The sequence below is a fragment of the Chroicocephalus ridibundus genome, chromosome 1 (assembly GCF_963924245.1).
Source record: "Chroicocephalus ridibundus chromosome 1, bChrRid1.1, whole genome shotgun sequence".
In the NCBI taxonomy this organism is placed as follows: domain Eukaryota; kingdom Metazoa; phylum Chordata; class Aves; order Charadriiformes; family Laridae; genus Chroicocephalus; species Chroicocephalus ridibundus.
This window is the reverse complement of record NC_086284.1, coordinates 60,371,442-60,387,519: the sequence shown is the minus strand read 5'-3', so window position 1 is coordinate 60,387,519 and position 16,078 is coordinate 60,371,442. Positions and strand designations below refer to the sequence as shown.

Below are 16,078 nucleotides of genomic sequence, written 5' to 3'. Positions count from 1 at the left end.
CATAAGGTTGCATGTACTAGTACCAAGCAAGGAAGGAAGAAGAGATACCAACGAGAAAACCAAGTGCTAAAATATGAACCAATATAAAGTCATATTCTTAAACATGTTAAGGGTTGGAGGAGTTCCTAACATTTTTTCTCTCTTCCACCTCTGCAGCTATGTATTTCCACAGCAGCTTCACCCAAGTCTGAATCACCACTAACATGGTTTTGTCCTTTCCCTTCCCTCTGTTGCACACACATCAGCATCTATCCGATTTCGCTGCCAGCTCATGGTTTTAACTAAAGTGGTAAAAAACAAAGGTTTTTATGCAGGGTTGTCCCCACAGACTGCCTTACCACAGAGTCAGACAAGCATCCTTGCCAGCGCAGCGCAGCACAGCAGGTGGGAATGCCACCTCCAGTAGCTGGCTCCACCAGCTGAGCAACCCAGATGCACCCTGCAGAAGCAGGGAGGAAGAGAGGGCTTGTGGCAGACTTAAGGTGGAAGAAAGAAAAAGTACAGGTGATGACCTCTGACAAACATATGGAGAAAATTCACAGACCAAAAAGAGAAAGATTAACATCCCAAGCTAAAAGGCAAAGCAGGTTGGAATCAGTGCAAAGAACCCATAGTAGGCAAATAAACCCAGAGAGAGGCATTTCAAAAGGTTGCGTTATCACCTGGCAAAAATTGTCCGTTCTGTTCAAAATAATGAAGGAAAGCAACTGCACAGGGATTCCACAATAAAGGTTCCTTCAACTCTCAAACTGGTGAGAGAACAAGTTACACGGAGATATGCTTTTACTTGCAATTTAAGTTACTGAAATTCACCATGCTCTAAATGGTGATTCATCACGCTGGGTGATACAACCACTACCAGTAGTGCTTTACATCTGAGCCCAAGTTTTCTGATCTTTTGCTCAGTGCTTTGCTCAGACTATAGGCTGGATGTGCTTCAAAACGCCTTAAGTCCAACATAAGATTGTGTTCTTGGCAAAGCATCACGCTTATGCTGCATTTCTTTAGCTATGGACAACACACACTTATTTAGTTCAGGAGGAGGAGGAAGGCAGCTATTTTTTCCCAGAAGCTTATCCTGCTCATTTATTATGCCCCTCCAGAGCATATGGCCAGAAGCAAAGACAACTGTTTTTTATACAGAGCTTAAGGAAAGTAATCTAAGCTCGACCACCTTACCCTGACAAAGAATGGTCTTAAGTAAATCATGGCATGCATGTGCACCACTGCAGCACAGCACCAACGCACTGCTCCTCCACACCACCGCTTTATTTTCCAACTTCTCCGTTACAGCTAGGATGGAGAAAAGCAGCACTATGGCAGGTATAATTCACCCAGCCCAGCACATCAGAGCTAGACGGTGTTGCCAGACAGCTGTGGGGTGCAGGAAAGACTCACATATCACTTTGGCATGGTTGGGAACTACAAGGAAACAAAGGAATTTCTGTGGAACAAGTTAGGTGCCTAGATGATAAATGAAGTCTAAGCTATCACCCTATGCTCCCCGTACAGGGATACACAAGCACCTCCAGAAAGCAATTAATCTCATCCTAAAGTACACGTTTGAGACAGGCATGATGAACAGCCTGTTGAAGGTACCATGTTTTCACCCTAACTATGAAGGAAAGAGTGATTAGCTGAGGCTTTGATATCTAGTTTTAAAATCTTTAAAGCTGGTAAAGATGAAGCTCAGTCTCAGGGGGAAGGAAGCAAGCACACAACAGGCAGTTCAGCTCCCCTCCTTCCTCGGACCAGAGGCAGAGCATCCCTCCCATCGCCTTTGAAATAGGAAAATGTAGTCCTAGCAGAATCAGCCTCTAGTTCTGCCACTAGCTACCCACTCACCCATACATGTACGCTTTGAAGAGGAGAGATGGCAAATATCTCCCACTGTTCCTTGGAGAGCTGCCACCTCCAAAAAGGGTGGCCAAGGGGAACACCCCATAGCTGGGGAGGGAGCCCACGCTCCCCGCACCAGAGCATCAATCCAGCCTCACCGGTACTGTGCAAACCAACTTACAGGCACAGACGTGGTTACCAAAAATTAACAGCATGGTTTCACTGACCCCTTCGGTCAGGGCAGCAGTGTTCAGAAATGCTCACGCACTGCCTTCTTCATCCACAGCTGCCCTTCGCTGTGCCAGCTCCCTCCTTTGCTTTGTGCCGTCTCAGGCATTCATGCATGACTTGGCCAGTCAGCTGAACCGGGAGAGGTGAAAAGGCATTATTTGAGAAGCCTTCCCTGATTACAAGTTAGGCTAACTCATTCAAGAAAATTACATTCATTTCCCAGTTATCTTCAAATACATCAATCCAGTCTGAAAATGGACTGGATCTACTGGCACTTAAAATTATGTTCCCACTTACTCTGTTCATTCTACAGAACATTGTAACAAAGAAATCAGCAGTTTAAACAGCCTGCTGCCTCAGGTTACAGAAGTTTGCTTGTGGATTATTCTCTCTTCCGTTTTGAAAAGCACATAAATTATTAACACAAGTCACTAAAATTTCCCATCTTTCAACAAGGACTTTCTCATCATCTGTCAACAAAAATCACAGTTTACTGGGTATCTACTAATAATCTTCTGCTAAGAAAAACACAACTGATTGTTTCAGAACTACAGGAAAAAAAAAAAAGGTTTTCTTCTTGTAATTTCAGAAGATCCAGCAGGGTTGGTGTGACAATTAGTGAATATTCAAACGCTTGATATTCATTGAAAACAGTCTGACAGTGATGGCCAAATAATTTCAGGCATGAGAAGAAAAGAAAGTCTCAGACTGATGAATAACTGACATTTGACCTGCTGTTCACTTCCTAAACTGGAAAAAAAATGCAATTCATATTGAATTGAAGTTGAAGCTGGCTAAGAAAGCATAGAACACTGTTTCATGTTTCTGCATTGGCGTACTGTCTAATGTCCTTTTTATAAAATTTATTCACTTGTTATAATATGCATATTGAGGACAGGGGTAAATACCTAAGACAACACAATTGCTGTAATCCATAAATGTTACAGAAAATAATTTAAACATTTATAAAACCGTGGCTGAAATTTTGAATTTAAGAGAGTAACATAATGCTCATGCAAATTTATAATAAAGCATGTGTAATCTTTGTTGTTAGTTATTGAGACTTTCTAATATCGAGCTTTTCCTGGCCTGCTTACACTGGCCTGAAGCTGGTGGGGAGTACACTCAATAGAAGGCATTTTCCCCACAAAGGGAATGTGAACCACAAAACCAGCCAAAAAAGCACACCCCACCCAGAACATTAGCCTTGAGACACAGAGCCCCAGCAGAATTATGAAGTCCCCTCTGAAAATTTGGGATTGAGGCACAGAAATTCCCTGCTAAAGCACTACAGCTGAGGCTTTCTCTTCTGAGAAAAGCAAATTGAAATGAAATGTTTACAACCAGTGTTTACTAAGGATTATACCCTCACCCTGCTTTCTATTAAGAAACTCCTGTTGCTTGAGAAACCAGGTGTTAATCCCTCAAAGCGGATGACATTTTCCAACCCTGCATATTTCACAAAGCTTGAACACATTCAGAGGGAAAGCAAGTTTACGTAAGACATGAACCAGATGTTTAATAAAACTTGAGTAATCTGACAGGCAAGCATGTTTTGGTTTTTCCAAAAGACAGCAACTATTTTCTTACAGACACAATAAAGAGGACTTTGGTTTGGTTTTAATTAAGAGAGACCGGATCCTAACCAAAAGAAGAATCCATACCTCCTGTGATATACTTTGATCTCACCTTTGATGCTAATGGGAAGGGAACAACTCTTTCTATTTAGCATCAGTAGTACCATTCCAGTCACATCAGTGTCATTCACCCAGAGAGTCGGATACGATGAGTGACAAGCATCATGCCAGTCAGGGTTAAACCTGGTGTGAGTCACCAAATCATGCCAGCAGTCTAACATGAGAATCAGTTGTGTCTTCAGCATTACCTAGAGAAAGGAGCAACACTGACTCTTTCTGCTTCGGAGTAGTTTTAAGCAGATTACTTCTGTCACCGAAGCAACTATAAAAGTAAATAAGAACATAAGTGACGTAAACAGTAAACATGAAAAGGTTGTCTTCCCCAGAAGAAGTAGATGCAACCACCAGCTATTTTTACTGTTCCTTAAAAACTATATTTCTTTTTTACCTAAACTGCTTTGAATCTATAGGGGAAATCGTATTAAACCAAACATAAGGAAGTCCGTAAAGTTTTACTATGGTTTTATGGAATCAATCCTATTCTCTTACAACTAACTTAGATGATACTGTCAGAAATAAAACCAGAGCAAAACCAAGCAGAACAGTACACCTCCACCCACTCTTGTATAATACACAACTTCTATTTGTCAGTGTTGGGTTTTGCAAGTCTTCGGATAGAAGTGTCGAAGATCTATCTATATATGATAATCATTATGTGTACAAGGGTGAAAAAAATATTCTTCCTCCTTCACATTAGTCATTTTAACTAAAGCTGTTGTCCTCTTACTTAGCAGAAAGGGACCATATTTGCTCATTCTATCGTGTAGTCATAACTCAGCCAAACACTAGCTGAAACAGACTGCTATATTTTGGACCTCTGCAGTCTTCACTTAGCATATCTAACTAATTTTTCAGTAAAGGCAGCTAAACTGGAAATTGGGAAAAAAAAAAAAAAAAGCAAGAGACAAAAACCTATTCCACACTTGCATGCAACCCCTCCATAAAGCTAATGCCATGACCAACAGCTGCAAGTGCTGAACGATCATGAACTTTCAACTCGTGGCCTGATTTTCAGGCACTAATCATCTACAACTGCAGCTGAAGCCAGCTCTTGTCTGAGAATTCACAGACTCAAACTAAAGGTAGAGAAATTCAGTCATAAAAAGCTGAATAACTTAAAAGGGGGAAGGACAGGTTCTTTTCAGTGGTGCCTGGGGACAGGACAAGAGGTAGTGGGCACAAACTTGAGCATAGGAAGTTCCACCTAAACATGAGGAGGAACTTCTTTCCTTTGAGGGTGGCAGAGCACTGGAAGAGGCTGCCCAGAGAGGTGGTGGAGTCTCCGTCTCTGGAGACATTCAAAACCCGCCTGGACACATTCCTGTGCAACCTGCTCTGGGTGACCCTCCTCTGGCAGGGGGGTTGGACTAGATGATCTCCAGAGGTCCCTTCCAACCCTATGATTCTATGGTAGTCTACATAATTTATCTTCTCATAGCAGAATAGACAAAACTGTGCTCAAAAAGACAATTGTTGAATTTTATACTTTCGTTTTATGTTAGGCAGTAAATAGATGTTAAAGTAATATTATATTTTTTTGTGAAAACAGTAGTGCCTAACTTTTCCCTGCCTCCCCTAAGCATCTGTATTTGCTTGAAGAGAGTCATACAACCAGCTAACTGGAAGTAAAAGATCCAGGATTATCTATTCAAGCTTTCACTGGCTTTTTGGAATATAGGAATGTCTGGAAATTCTGCAATGAAATACTGTTTGTTAACAGCAAGCAGCATATCAGACTTTTGTTACATACCCTTCCTTTTACAATACTGCATTTGGAAAAATTGATGAAAAGGCCTTCATTGTGGTTTCTGTTTTTCAAGTCTCCCATACAAACACTTTCCATATACTTTATGGTTTTTTTCCTGGCGAAAACATATCATTTACAGACCATATGAAACATGTGGATCTCTTTCCTTTTTTTTTTTTTTTTTTTTTATTCTTTTGGCTTGTGAGAAGCTAATACAATGAGCTGGATGTGGTATGATTATAGAGCACCAAAGTCCTAACACCAAAAGACTCAACTTTCCTTTAGAAGGACAAATGACACCAGAGTAATTTCACTTTTAAACAGCCCAAAGTGCAGCAGCACTGGGGGGGCGGGGAATGGAAGTAGGTCATGATTTTGTCCTGTTTTATTATATACAGAACAGACATAGAAATCTGAATCATTTTGCTCTAATAAAAACAAGTTATTTGCATACGATGGGTGAAAGGGGATTGCCTAAGTGCAAGGATATTGAATTTTACCTCCTGGAAGATAATTAAAAAAAACAAAACAAACTCCAACAAACTAAAAAACCACAAAAAAAAAACCCAAACCAAAATAAAAACAAACCCAAGAAAAACATCACAGGGACAAGAGCTTTTCCAAGTTTTAGCTAATGGGTGAGGTGGTGAACATAGAACAAAAGAAACTGCAAGAGCAGCAAGGAAGGGGGACTAGACAGATGGGTAGTCCCAACTACTTCACTGCTTCCCCCAAACTGAGGAAGAAGTAGCACCAGTATCTGTTTCTATTTTTACACAGACTTCACAAGCAAGTAATAAACTAGCATGACTTAAACTTCATACCATCCTACAAGGCCCATTTGCTAATAGAGAAAAGATGACCCAGCAAAATTCCGAAAACTGTAGGAAACAAATCCTGCTCAGTTTATACTTGCATCATATTTGGAAGGTTATTTTCATAACCACGGCAGCTCAAGTTTTGGAAATTCAGACCTTCAATCACGCAAAAAGCCTTTAGTTCTCCACTGAAAAGCAAGCCCACAGATATGCTTAGGCATGTATGTTTAACATCCTCTGCCCACAGACACACTTGCTGCTCCTAAAATATTTTATTGAAAAGGTGTCACTTTCTTTTTCTGTGTATACTGCACCAATTTGGCTAAAAACAGCAAGCTTATAAATGGGAACATGGGTTTTCCAACATGAATAAACATCTCAATTTAGATGCATTAAAAATCTTTCAGTTTTGTAGAACGGGACTAAAAAATGAATACCTTTTAGAGCAGACTGAAAACAATGTGTATTGCTCCATTTGACTCTGCATATCTTAAAGAGAAAAGGCTTTAGGAATCTGTTCTAAGAGACTTTATAATCTAAGCATCCTGCAAATTTCACCGAGATTTGACTTTAAAACCACCTGGGCTCTCCTTGAATAGAGGTAGTTATGAAATAAAAGCCTCAGAAAATAATCATATTGAAGTGATCTAAACAGAGAGTTGTTTACACACCCAGGTCTTCCAGGTGTTGCTGAAGTTTAAAAACAAAAAGTAATGTTGATGTCTTCTAATATTGAAGATTGAAAAAATACTGTTTTCTCAAACTCCCAGAAGCAAAGCTGGTGTTATGTGGATGCACCGCATCCACATGCTACTTACGTTTGCTTCTAAACAATTTAATGAAAGGGACCTGATCTCAAAATGGTTTCTACAAAGTGTTTGTTAAATGCAGTTATTAACTCTTATAAATTGTACCTCATTTCGAAACTATGGTGAAGTAGCAGCTGTGGAGGGGGAAAAAAAAAGTCATCTCTGGAATAATAGGGACATTTGTACCACATAAGATCAGTAGCATAACTTTCATTAGCATTTGGTAATTTAAACTAGAACTGCACTTTTGAACAGCGATGAGTATCTTAAAACTGCTAATTTTAGTCTGTTTGCTATGGATATTTGAGAGGCAATCTGAAGAGCACAAAGGCATAACAAGTTGCTACATGCACGAGCGTTTCACTTGATGACAGTTCAGTTCACAGGGACCTGCCTGTCCAGAGAATTCACTTCCTACTACAACAAAATCTGAGACCAAACACACAGTTGTAAGTTGGGTCACAAACAGCAGCAGAGAGCAGACCAAATAGCACGTGCGTGTACAGACACAAAACAGACCAACAAAACCTTATAGATAGGTAAAAAAATAATTTTTTTTAAATGAGGATTTTCCTAATCAGAATTCTTTCATCTTTAATACAGGGATAACATTGTTTCAGTGACCATAAGAGCTTTCACAGAGCGCCACATGTGTAAGATATATGTATTTTGCTAGTAACTCCCCATTTCACAGAACGGAAAACTGAGCCAATGAAGGCATGGAAGTTACCACAGCTACATAAAATGCAAGTAACAAGGATGAAATTTGAACTCAGGTTTCCAGTTTCCTATTCACTGAACCCTGAGGACTTTGAAAAATACACATTCCAGTACACTTTCATAACAGCAACAGTGTTCAGCAATCTTACATGTTAATTACCAAAGCAGGGCATGTTAAAATCATTAGCAGTTACTAACAGCTAGATAATGTAAAACAGAATCGGTCTTTGCATCGAAACTAACTAAAACTAATTCTTCTCTGATCACACACACAAGCAGTAGTACCTGTTTCCTTGGCAAGTACAGGCCTAGATTAATTTCAATGAGGTACAGAGAAACTTCAGATGAGATTGTTTTGATTCTTTCCTTGCACTCAACATGTGAGAGAGCACTTGGTGCCTCTCAGAGTGATAGAAATTAGTGAAAACTTTCATGATTTCAAATTCCTAAGGACTTGCCAAAGGAAACGAAAAAATACCTGTATAGATCTATGGTTTACTGGATCAAGAGAAAACAATACCAAAGAAAAAGATCAAGTGTTCAGAAAGCAGAAGAAATCACTGATGTAATATTTGAAGACAAAAAAAAAACAAACACCAAAGACTTTTACCTCTTCTGAAACTCTTCAAACAGAAACAGAATAACTGTAATTTACAGCTCACTTCACTGTTTAATGTTATTCTATTGCACCATCATCTATTTAATGCTGATATAACAATGATTTTCTCCGCAACATGAATTTGTTAGCCAAAGAATCACAGTTGAAATAAAAAGAGAACTGTTTGAAAATATGCATTTTCAGAAATGCCTGAATAATCTTTAGCCACCCCAACCCCCACATCCTTACCGGAACATCAAAAGTTTCTTGTGTGTCGTCCAGCATCTGGATTTTGATGGAAATGAGTTTTCCTGGAGGTGTCAGAGGTGGTTTCTGTCCATGCTCCAAGGTACTGATCCCAGCATTTTCCTGAGCTCCTAACCGGGATCCTGCTGTTGGTCTCTGTTCTGTTTCACCCATGTTTAGGGAAACACGTTTCTTATATCTGATAAAAGAATAAGGGCAAAGAAGACTGTATCACTTATTTATAAGAGTTTTTGCACATAAGCATTACGGCATATATACTTACAGCTAATAAACCATATAACCATTAACACAAAGTAATAACCATTATGATATTTTTTCTTTAATGCCTCATATGAAGACAAGAAAACCAGAAAAACTTTATACTTCTCAAAATACATAGACTAATCACCTGCTGGGGGTAAGGCTGATAGACTGCCTACAGTACTGCACAATGGGGAAATATTCCTTTTCTCCTGGAAAAGGAAACAAGATCTCATTGGAAACAGAGCACTACAGAACCCAGATTTCAATGAATTATGCTAATTTTTATGTATTTATGAATGAGGCTGTTATCGGCCACAGACAGGGCTCCCAGAAAAGGGAGGAAGGTGAGGAGAGCAGGTGGCACAACTCACCACTTGCTGACTGTCAATCCCTCCTGGCTACATTCGCATTTTTTCCTTTGGTCCTCCCAGCTTTCTCTGGCCCTTTGCAGCTGCCCCCTTGCTTAAGGGTCTGTGAAGCAGGAAAGCCAAAGATGACTCCAATTATACGACCTAAATATTTTGTTTCCTTTGGGGACCAGAGCTGCTCTAGAACCTGGAGCCTGGCCCGATCCCGCTGATGAGCCAAGGACTATGAGGATGTGCTACTGGGAAGTCCAGAAGAAAACAGAGCAAAAACATTGGTTGGGAAAAGCAAGGGAAATCTGATTTCCCATGAAGGGAACACCAAGGATCACACCTTCCTCGCTATGTTAGGGGAAGGCTACACCTGCACCAGCTCGCCTGCACCACTCACTGAACGTGCATGTCTGCTTCATATCCATGGAAAGGAACCTCAGGAACTGGCTTGCTAATTTTGTTTCCGTGCAGCTTTTGCACCACATTACACAGCACATTTCTGCTAAATAATTATTCTGTCCTAAAAAGGGAGCAGAGCTGCAACAATGATTCAGTGTGATTTTTCATTAACTGGCACAACTTTCAACCTCCTTTTTTTTAATTCAAGGACCATTAGTTTTACCTGTCAAATGTTACACATCATACTAGAATTTTATTTCACTTTTTCCCCCCCTGCCTTTTGACACTCTAGCTGGGTTTCTGATGAAACCTACTGCTACTGTCTATTTATCTTTCTTCGTAATTGCATTTCCATTCTGCATGACTTTTATATGCTGATCAATGACCATTGAAAAAAACATGTAGGGCACAGATGAATGGAAGGGTAACTTTCCAGAGGAATACTGCCAATAAGTGTCTGGCTTTTACTCTGAGGTTACAAATATTGAGAAGCCTATGAGAAAAACAGGAAGCACAAGATAGCCTATGTATTAGTGAATGCGTCACCAGTTCTACAGTATACTACAAAGAACAGTGCCATGTAATAAGATACCAGTTCCCTCTATAAGGGCAGAATAAAACCAGTCCTGTCTTCGGCAGGATATACTATTTACTACACATCACTTTTCCATGTTCTGACAAATTTGTTCCTACAGATTTTTTTTTTTTTTTTTTTTTTTTTTTTTTTTTTTTTTACACAGCAAGTGGCTTGGAGTAAAAATTTTTAAAACAGCAATTTGATTAAAAGAAAGGAAAAAAGAAAAAAAAAAGAAGCCTTAGCTGAGAATAAAGGGAGTGAAAAATTAGAGATCATGCACTTCTACATATCAGCTCAACAGGCGCAAGTGAAGGAGAACAAAAAACCGCAGGCAAACCTTTGCAATGAACCAGCACTATCCTACCCAACAGGGTTGGACATACTAGTGAAACCTATCCAAGCATATTCCAAACACTACTGAGAGGCAAATTTTTCCTCAACTGGCATTGTAATCTCCAATGTAAAAGGAATAATTTAAAAGAAGAAAATAAATTTAATTGAATTAAATTAAAACCTTTTTATGAAACAAGAAGTGCCAACAAGAAAGCTACAGTCGGAGGCAGGAAATCCAGAAGACACCAAGCTCCACATAGCAAGACTCCAGGCCTAAGTATACACAAATCTGGTTTTCATGCATGTGAAGTACAGAGGGACATTTAAAAATGTGCCACTGCACACAAAGATACTGGTGCACGTCCTTATTAATTAAAAAACTTGTTTTAACAGCTCTTCTGAAGTCACCACGTACCACAGACAGCACCAACGCAGCAGAAAGGACCTCTACAATTGCTGGTTTTCTACAGTAGTTTTTGGCTAGGTACAGACATTCAAAGTGGATGAAGAAATCTGTTCATTCCATTAAATCCTTAACATAGGAATCAATCCAGTCAGTTCAAGTGATACCATTAAATAATCAATGCAAGGAAATATTACAGAGCTTGAACCTTTCTATAAGCGTTCTTCTGACTAGATGATCTAGCAGCCCACACACACATTCAGACAGGCCAGTAAACTTAGTGAACAAGGAAAAAAGACACAAATTTAGGAGCCAAAAACATCATAGAGGAAAGGTATAAGCCAAACCACTCCATATATATAGCTGAGAGGTTTATTATTATTAACAGTTAGTAATGTAGAAATTCTTGTAATATATATACACACACTGAACCATTCAGTTGCCACACACGCTTCTTTCGGAAACAAAGATCTAAGAAGTACTGGCCACCCTGATCACGTGCATCTGCTACTGACAAAATTAAAAAGCAGACTTTTCCTTTTCTAATCTGTATGTATATCTAAACATCAGCATGCTGCATTGGACATTATTTAAGGTTTTTTCTGTATGACACTAGTCTTGCTATGGTGCTGTCGTAACATCAGCATAATATCTTTATTATGCCTTTATGTAAGAGGCCTTAAAGACTATTACAATTACCCTTTCTAAAATATTGCAGCGTATCAGTCAGGCTGCATACCTTTCTCTAAATCACTTGGATCTAGAAGACAGCAAGGTCACAGAATGCAGCAGAAGAGTATTAAGCAAATATTGAGCAAACCAGGGGGGATTAGGAAACCTAACACCTGTCATGAGGAGGAGAAGAATCAAGTTTGGACAGAGGATGGAGAATTTTAGAGACGCTCTAGTAGAAAGACAATGTTGATGAACTAGCGAGGGTATTAATTGAGAAGAAAAAGTGGTGGCCGCCAGACTGCAAAAATTGCAAAACACTGAGGAAAAGAGAAGCAATAATCCACTGTTAGACACCTGAGCAGAGCTCATGGTGGAATAAATGCTAATCTGATCTGTTAACTACTCTGCTCTTCTAGATCAATGAGGTTTGGACATTTGATGCAAGAGGTTCCCCCCAAAAAAAAAGTCTGAAAAGCACCTATAACAGGGGGAGATGGTACCAGACATCTAGGCCTTTTCCACTTCTTTTGTTTTGCTTCAACACATTTGCACAGCGCGAAACAGAAGGTAGCACAGTGTTCACTGTTCTCCTTCTAAAGGCAGGGAAGCCTGAGGCACAGTGGGATGATGTGACTGGCCTGTAAAGTTACCGAGCAGACCAGCCACGGAGCTAAAGCTGCAGTAAAAGCCTCGCAGATGCTGTCCCAACACTGCCTCCCAGACCATATGACGATGAAACTTTTGAAAGAGATTAAAGTAATCAATGTAATACCAGATGGGATGACTCAAACTGACTCAATGGCTTATAAACCATCAGTAAGAACTGGGAAGGCACCAGAGGACTAGAAACAAATTCAATCCAGATCTTCCAAAGGATAATGAATGTGAAGCATCAAGGAGAAAGAGAGGCAATCCAGGCAAGCTGCTCACACATGCTTGTAACTCACAGCTTCTTGTAAAACTTTCGGAAAGCCTCAGCTGTGGAGAGGACTACACTGAACACTGCCAGGGAACACTCCTGTCAAGTACTCATCTTCAGTTCTAAGCACCTTCGTATTTGCAGAAAAACATAAAACTTGAAAAAAATGGAGTAAGTTTAAGGAGTCATAACAACTAAGTTATGAAAGACAGGATAGTACGCACAGGTCACACATGTAGGGCTCAGAGAGAGCAGCTGTGGCAAATCTAACTGTGAGGGTAAAGATGCCACCTCTCTCCCAGGCCCAGGCCACCAGATATTAATGCCCCAAAGCAGAGGGAGCAGGATGTGTCTGCACCTCAGCTGCCCCACCGCTGAGGCTAATTTCTCAACCAAGCCCCCTTCTCATATGATGTGCTGATCCTTCGTATTTCCTTTTCCCTCCCCATGGACAACAGCAGAGTAGGTGTAAATGCATAGCCCTGCCAAAAGCACATAGCAGACCTGCACGCTTTCAGTAAGGGAAAGTTCTATACCCGCAGCATAAATTGTCAATGAAGCTACGTTTTCATTAATATACCAGAATTACCATAAACATGAAATAAGAGAGCAACTGGGGGGGCTGTTCGGCCTGGAGAAGAGAAGGCTCTGGGGAGACCCTTATAGCAACCTTCCAGTACCTGAAGGGGGCCTACAGGAGAGATGGGGAGGGACTCTTTATCAGAGTGTAGAGATAGGAAAAGGGATAACAGTTTTAAACTGAAAGCGGGGAGATTTAGATCAGATATCAGGAAGAAATTCTTTACTGTAAGGGAGGTGAGGCACTGGAACAGATTCCCCAGAGAAGTTGTGGCTGCCCCATCCCTGGAAGTGTTCAAGGCCAGGCTGGATGGGGCTTTGAGCAGCCTGGTCTAGTGGGAGGTGTCCCTGCCCATGGCAGGGGGGTGGAACTAGATGGTCTTTGAGGTCCCTTCCAACCCAAACCATTCTATGATTTTATGATTCTAAGTTTCCTGAACATGCATTAAATAATAAAATAACCAGGAAGAGTGAAGCTGAATTTAGTCTGAAATGAGGGGGAGCAGACAGAGGGCCAATACAGCTCAGGTTTTTACATTCTGTGAAACGTTACCCCTGTTAGTTTCCACAGGTCCATGGCAGACTTGTACTAAGCAAATATGGCAATTACGAAAATTTAAGCTATTCAACTAAATAAAACTATTAAGATTTCTTCTCTAAAAAACACAATTTTGGAAGTTATGACAAATCAGTGCCAAAAAAAAGCAGCCAACCTCAGCGCTTGCTCAGCAGAGAGCTGGTGCACACCAGGCGCAGCAGTGGTTAAAGGCAGCTCGCAAGGCAGCAGACACCATGCACATGGCTAACGGCAGCAGCAATAAACGGCAAATTTTCAAATCATGCTAAATGAAAAGACTGGATCAGCCCCATTCTGGGCAAACGACAATAACCCAAATCTGCTTCTTGCGCAGGAGTCACCAGGCACGATGTGGGACAACTGTGTGGGAATACCTAGAGGTGACAGATTTATCCTTTTCACAAATACAAACAATTTGGAGGAAGAAGTCCTCAGCAGAGAAGGGGGGATTTTTTTTTTTAAAGCTTTGAAGTCATCAGCGTCTTACAAGTCTTTGGCAGTTTCTCATGTGAGAAAACTGAACATTTCTTGGAAAATCTCTTAAAAGTCTGATTTTCTTAAGGAACTACCAAAACCTACTAATACAACATTAATGCTTCACAATATTCTGTACAGAATCTCATACACCTGTGAAATCACATGAAGGTCTTTAGAAAGGAAAGCATACATTTGAAATCTCACATACATTCAGAAACTTCTCATTAGGCTAATGGACCAGCATTTTTGTGGAAGCAAAGACATGTGACACCAAAAGCTCTTAACAGAAAAATAGCTCAAGGTTGAAGGGCAGTAGTACGGACATGGGTGCTGGGTGTCTGCTTCCCTGTTTGCACCCAGGCAGGCTAAGCTTGGTTGCTCCGCCTCTAATGGAGACATTACAAGGTGGCTTCTGGATTCCTGTTCAGACTGCTGTCTGCCCTTTCTGCTCGCACCCACAATATTCAGATAGAGAAGGAAGTTATCACAAAAAACTAATTATTCTGTACCATTGGGCTATCTTCTCAGATTAAAAAAAAAAAAAAAGCAGCATTGTAAACAATGGCTGTTTCATGAAGTCAGAAGTAGGGAGGTTCTAGGTGAGGTATGGTCAAGAAGATGAGTATTAGAAACTCACATCTAATCCCCTGCACAGTCAGTAGAGAACAGGATGGAGGAGGAGCTCCTAAACTGGGCTTAATTTCTAAACACAGATTTATTTTTTCTTATTCCTGTCTCTAAAGACACAGAAAATTAAACTCTTAAAAACCTGCCTGCCCAAGAAAACACCATGGCTGTCTACTTTTTGCAACTGGATACTCCAGCAGTCTGAAGACTCCCTAAAATTTGCATTTGCGGCAATAAGAAATGCTCTCAATTAAGGCAGAGTATCCATAATAGAATAAAACACATCACCTGTCATGAAAATAAAGATAGGCCACAAAGTTGTCCATCTTTGGACAACTCTGAAAACCTCTAAATCACACCCTCTTACCCCTGGATTCAAGTTTCTATGATATGGTTGTGTAGATGGACAGACTAAGTACTCAGACTTGGAGAGCAATCCAGTACACTTAGTTGTTAACATCAAACTAGCTAGAATATGAAACCAATGTCAAATTCAGGGACCTAAGCAGGAACACCTAGCTTTACAAACTCAAACTATTCAGTACACTGATAACGTGGCCTGCAATCCAGAATAATGAACGTTTATGTACGTACAGAACAAAAACCCCACCTCTTGCAAGCCTATCTGTACAGCATTCAGAGTGCCTGCATTCATTACCGCTTCTACCTTTAGGGCTATTCAGCTTCCAACTGGAGCTCATTTATCTTCATTGCATTCAGGTCCTAAAGCTGTTTGCAATTCTGTGGCGCTAGCAGCTGTCCCAGATTCCAAATCTTCTGCCAGATGTCAGCAAAGAGCAGTCCCATCCCGCACAGATCTGATGTATGCTATCTTTTTTCCTCAACCACACACCTGTCAGTAGATCTATCAACAAGTGCAGTAATAGATTCTGTATGCTTTTGCAATTGCCTCTGTGTAAAACCTCATCCCTTCAGCATAAATACAGATTGTTCTGTGAATCAAGCCAGTCTAGTCTACAAATATTTTCTTTTTAAACCCACAAAGTTAAAATTACTTTTGATGACTGTCAATGATATTAAACAAGACAATAAACATATTGATTCGCTCTGTGCTATGTTTTCTGGACAACCTTGCATTAGAAACTTACTGCAAGCAGGGAACATTTATCTGACACAAGCAAGCAAATCCATCATATATATGTAAGTGACCAATTAAGTAAGTG

At 40.3% G+C, this 16,078-nt stretch overlaps 1 protein-coding gene across 6 annotated transcripts in view; it reads right to left on the bottom strand.

Annotated features, from left to right (window-relative positions):
• FARP1 (FERM, ARH/RhoGEF and pleckstrin domain protein 1) overlaps nt 1-16,078 on the bottom strand; it is a 219,635-nt gene that overhangs the window by 168,738 nt on the left and 34,819 nt on the right. For all 6 annotated transcript variants that reach the window (XM_063336712.1, XM_063336705.1, XM_063336689.1 and 3 more), the window contains exon 2: nt 8,709-8,904. In XM_063336712.1, the coding sequence (XP_063192782.1) occupies nt 8,709-8,879 (171 nt within the window). In that variant the 5' untranslated portion in view covers nt 8,880-8,904. The remainder of the gene's footprint in view (nt 1-8,708; nt 8,905-16,078) is intronic.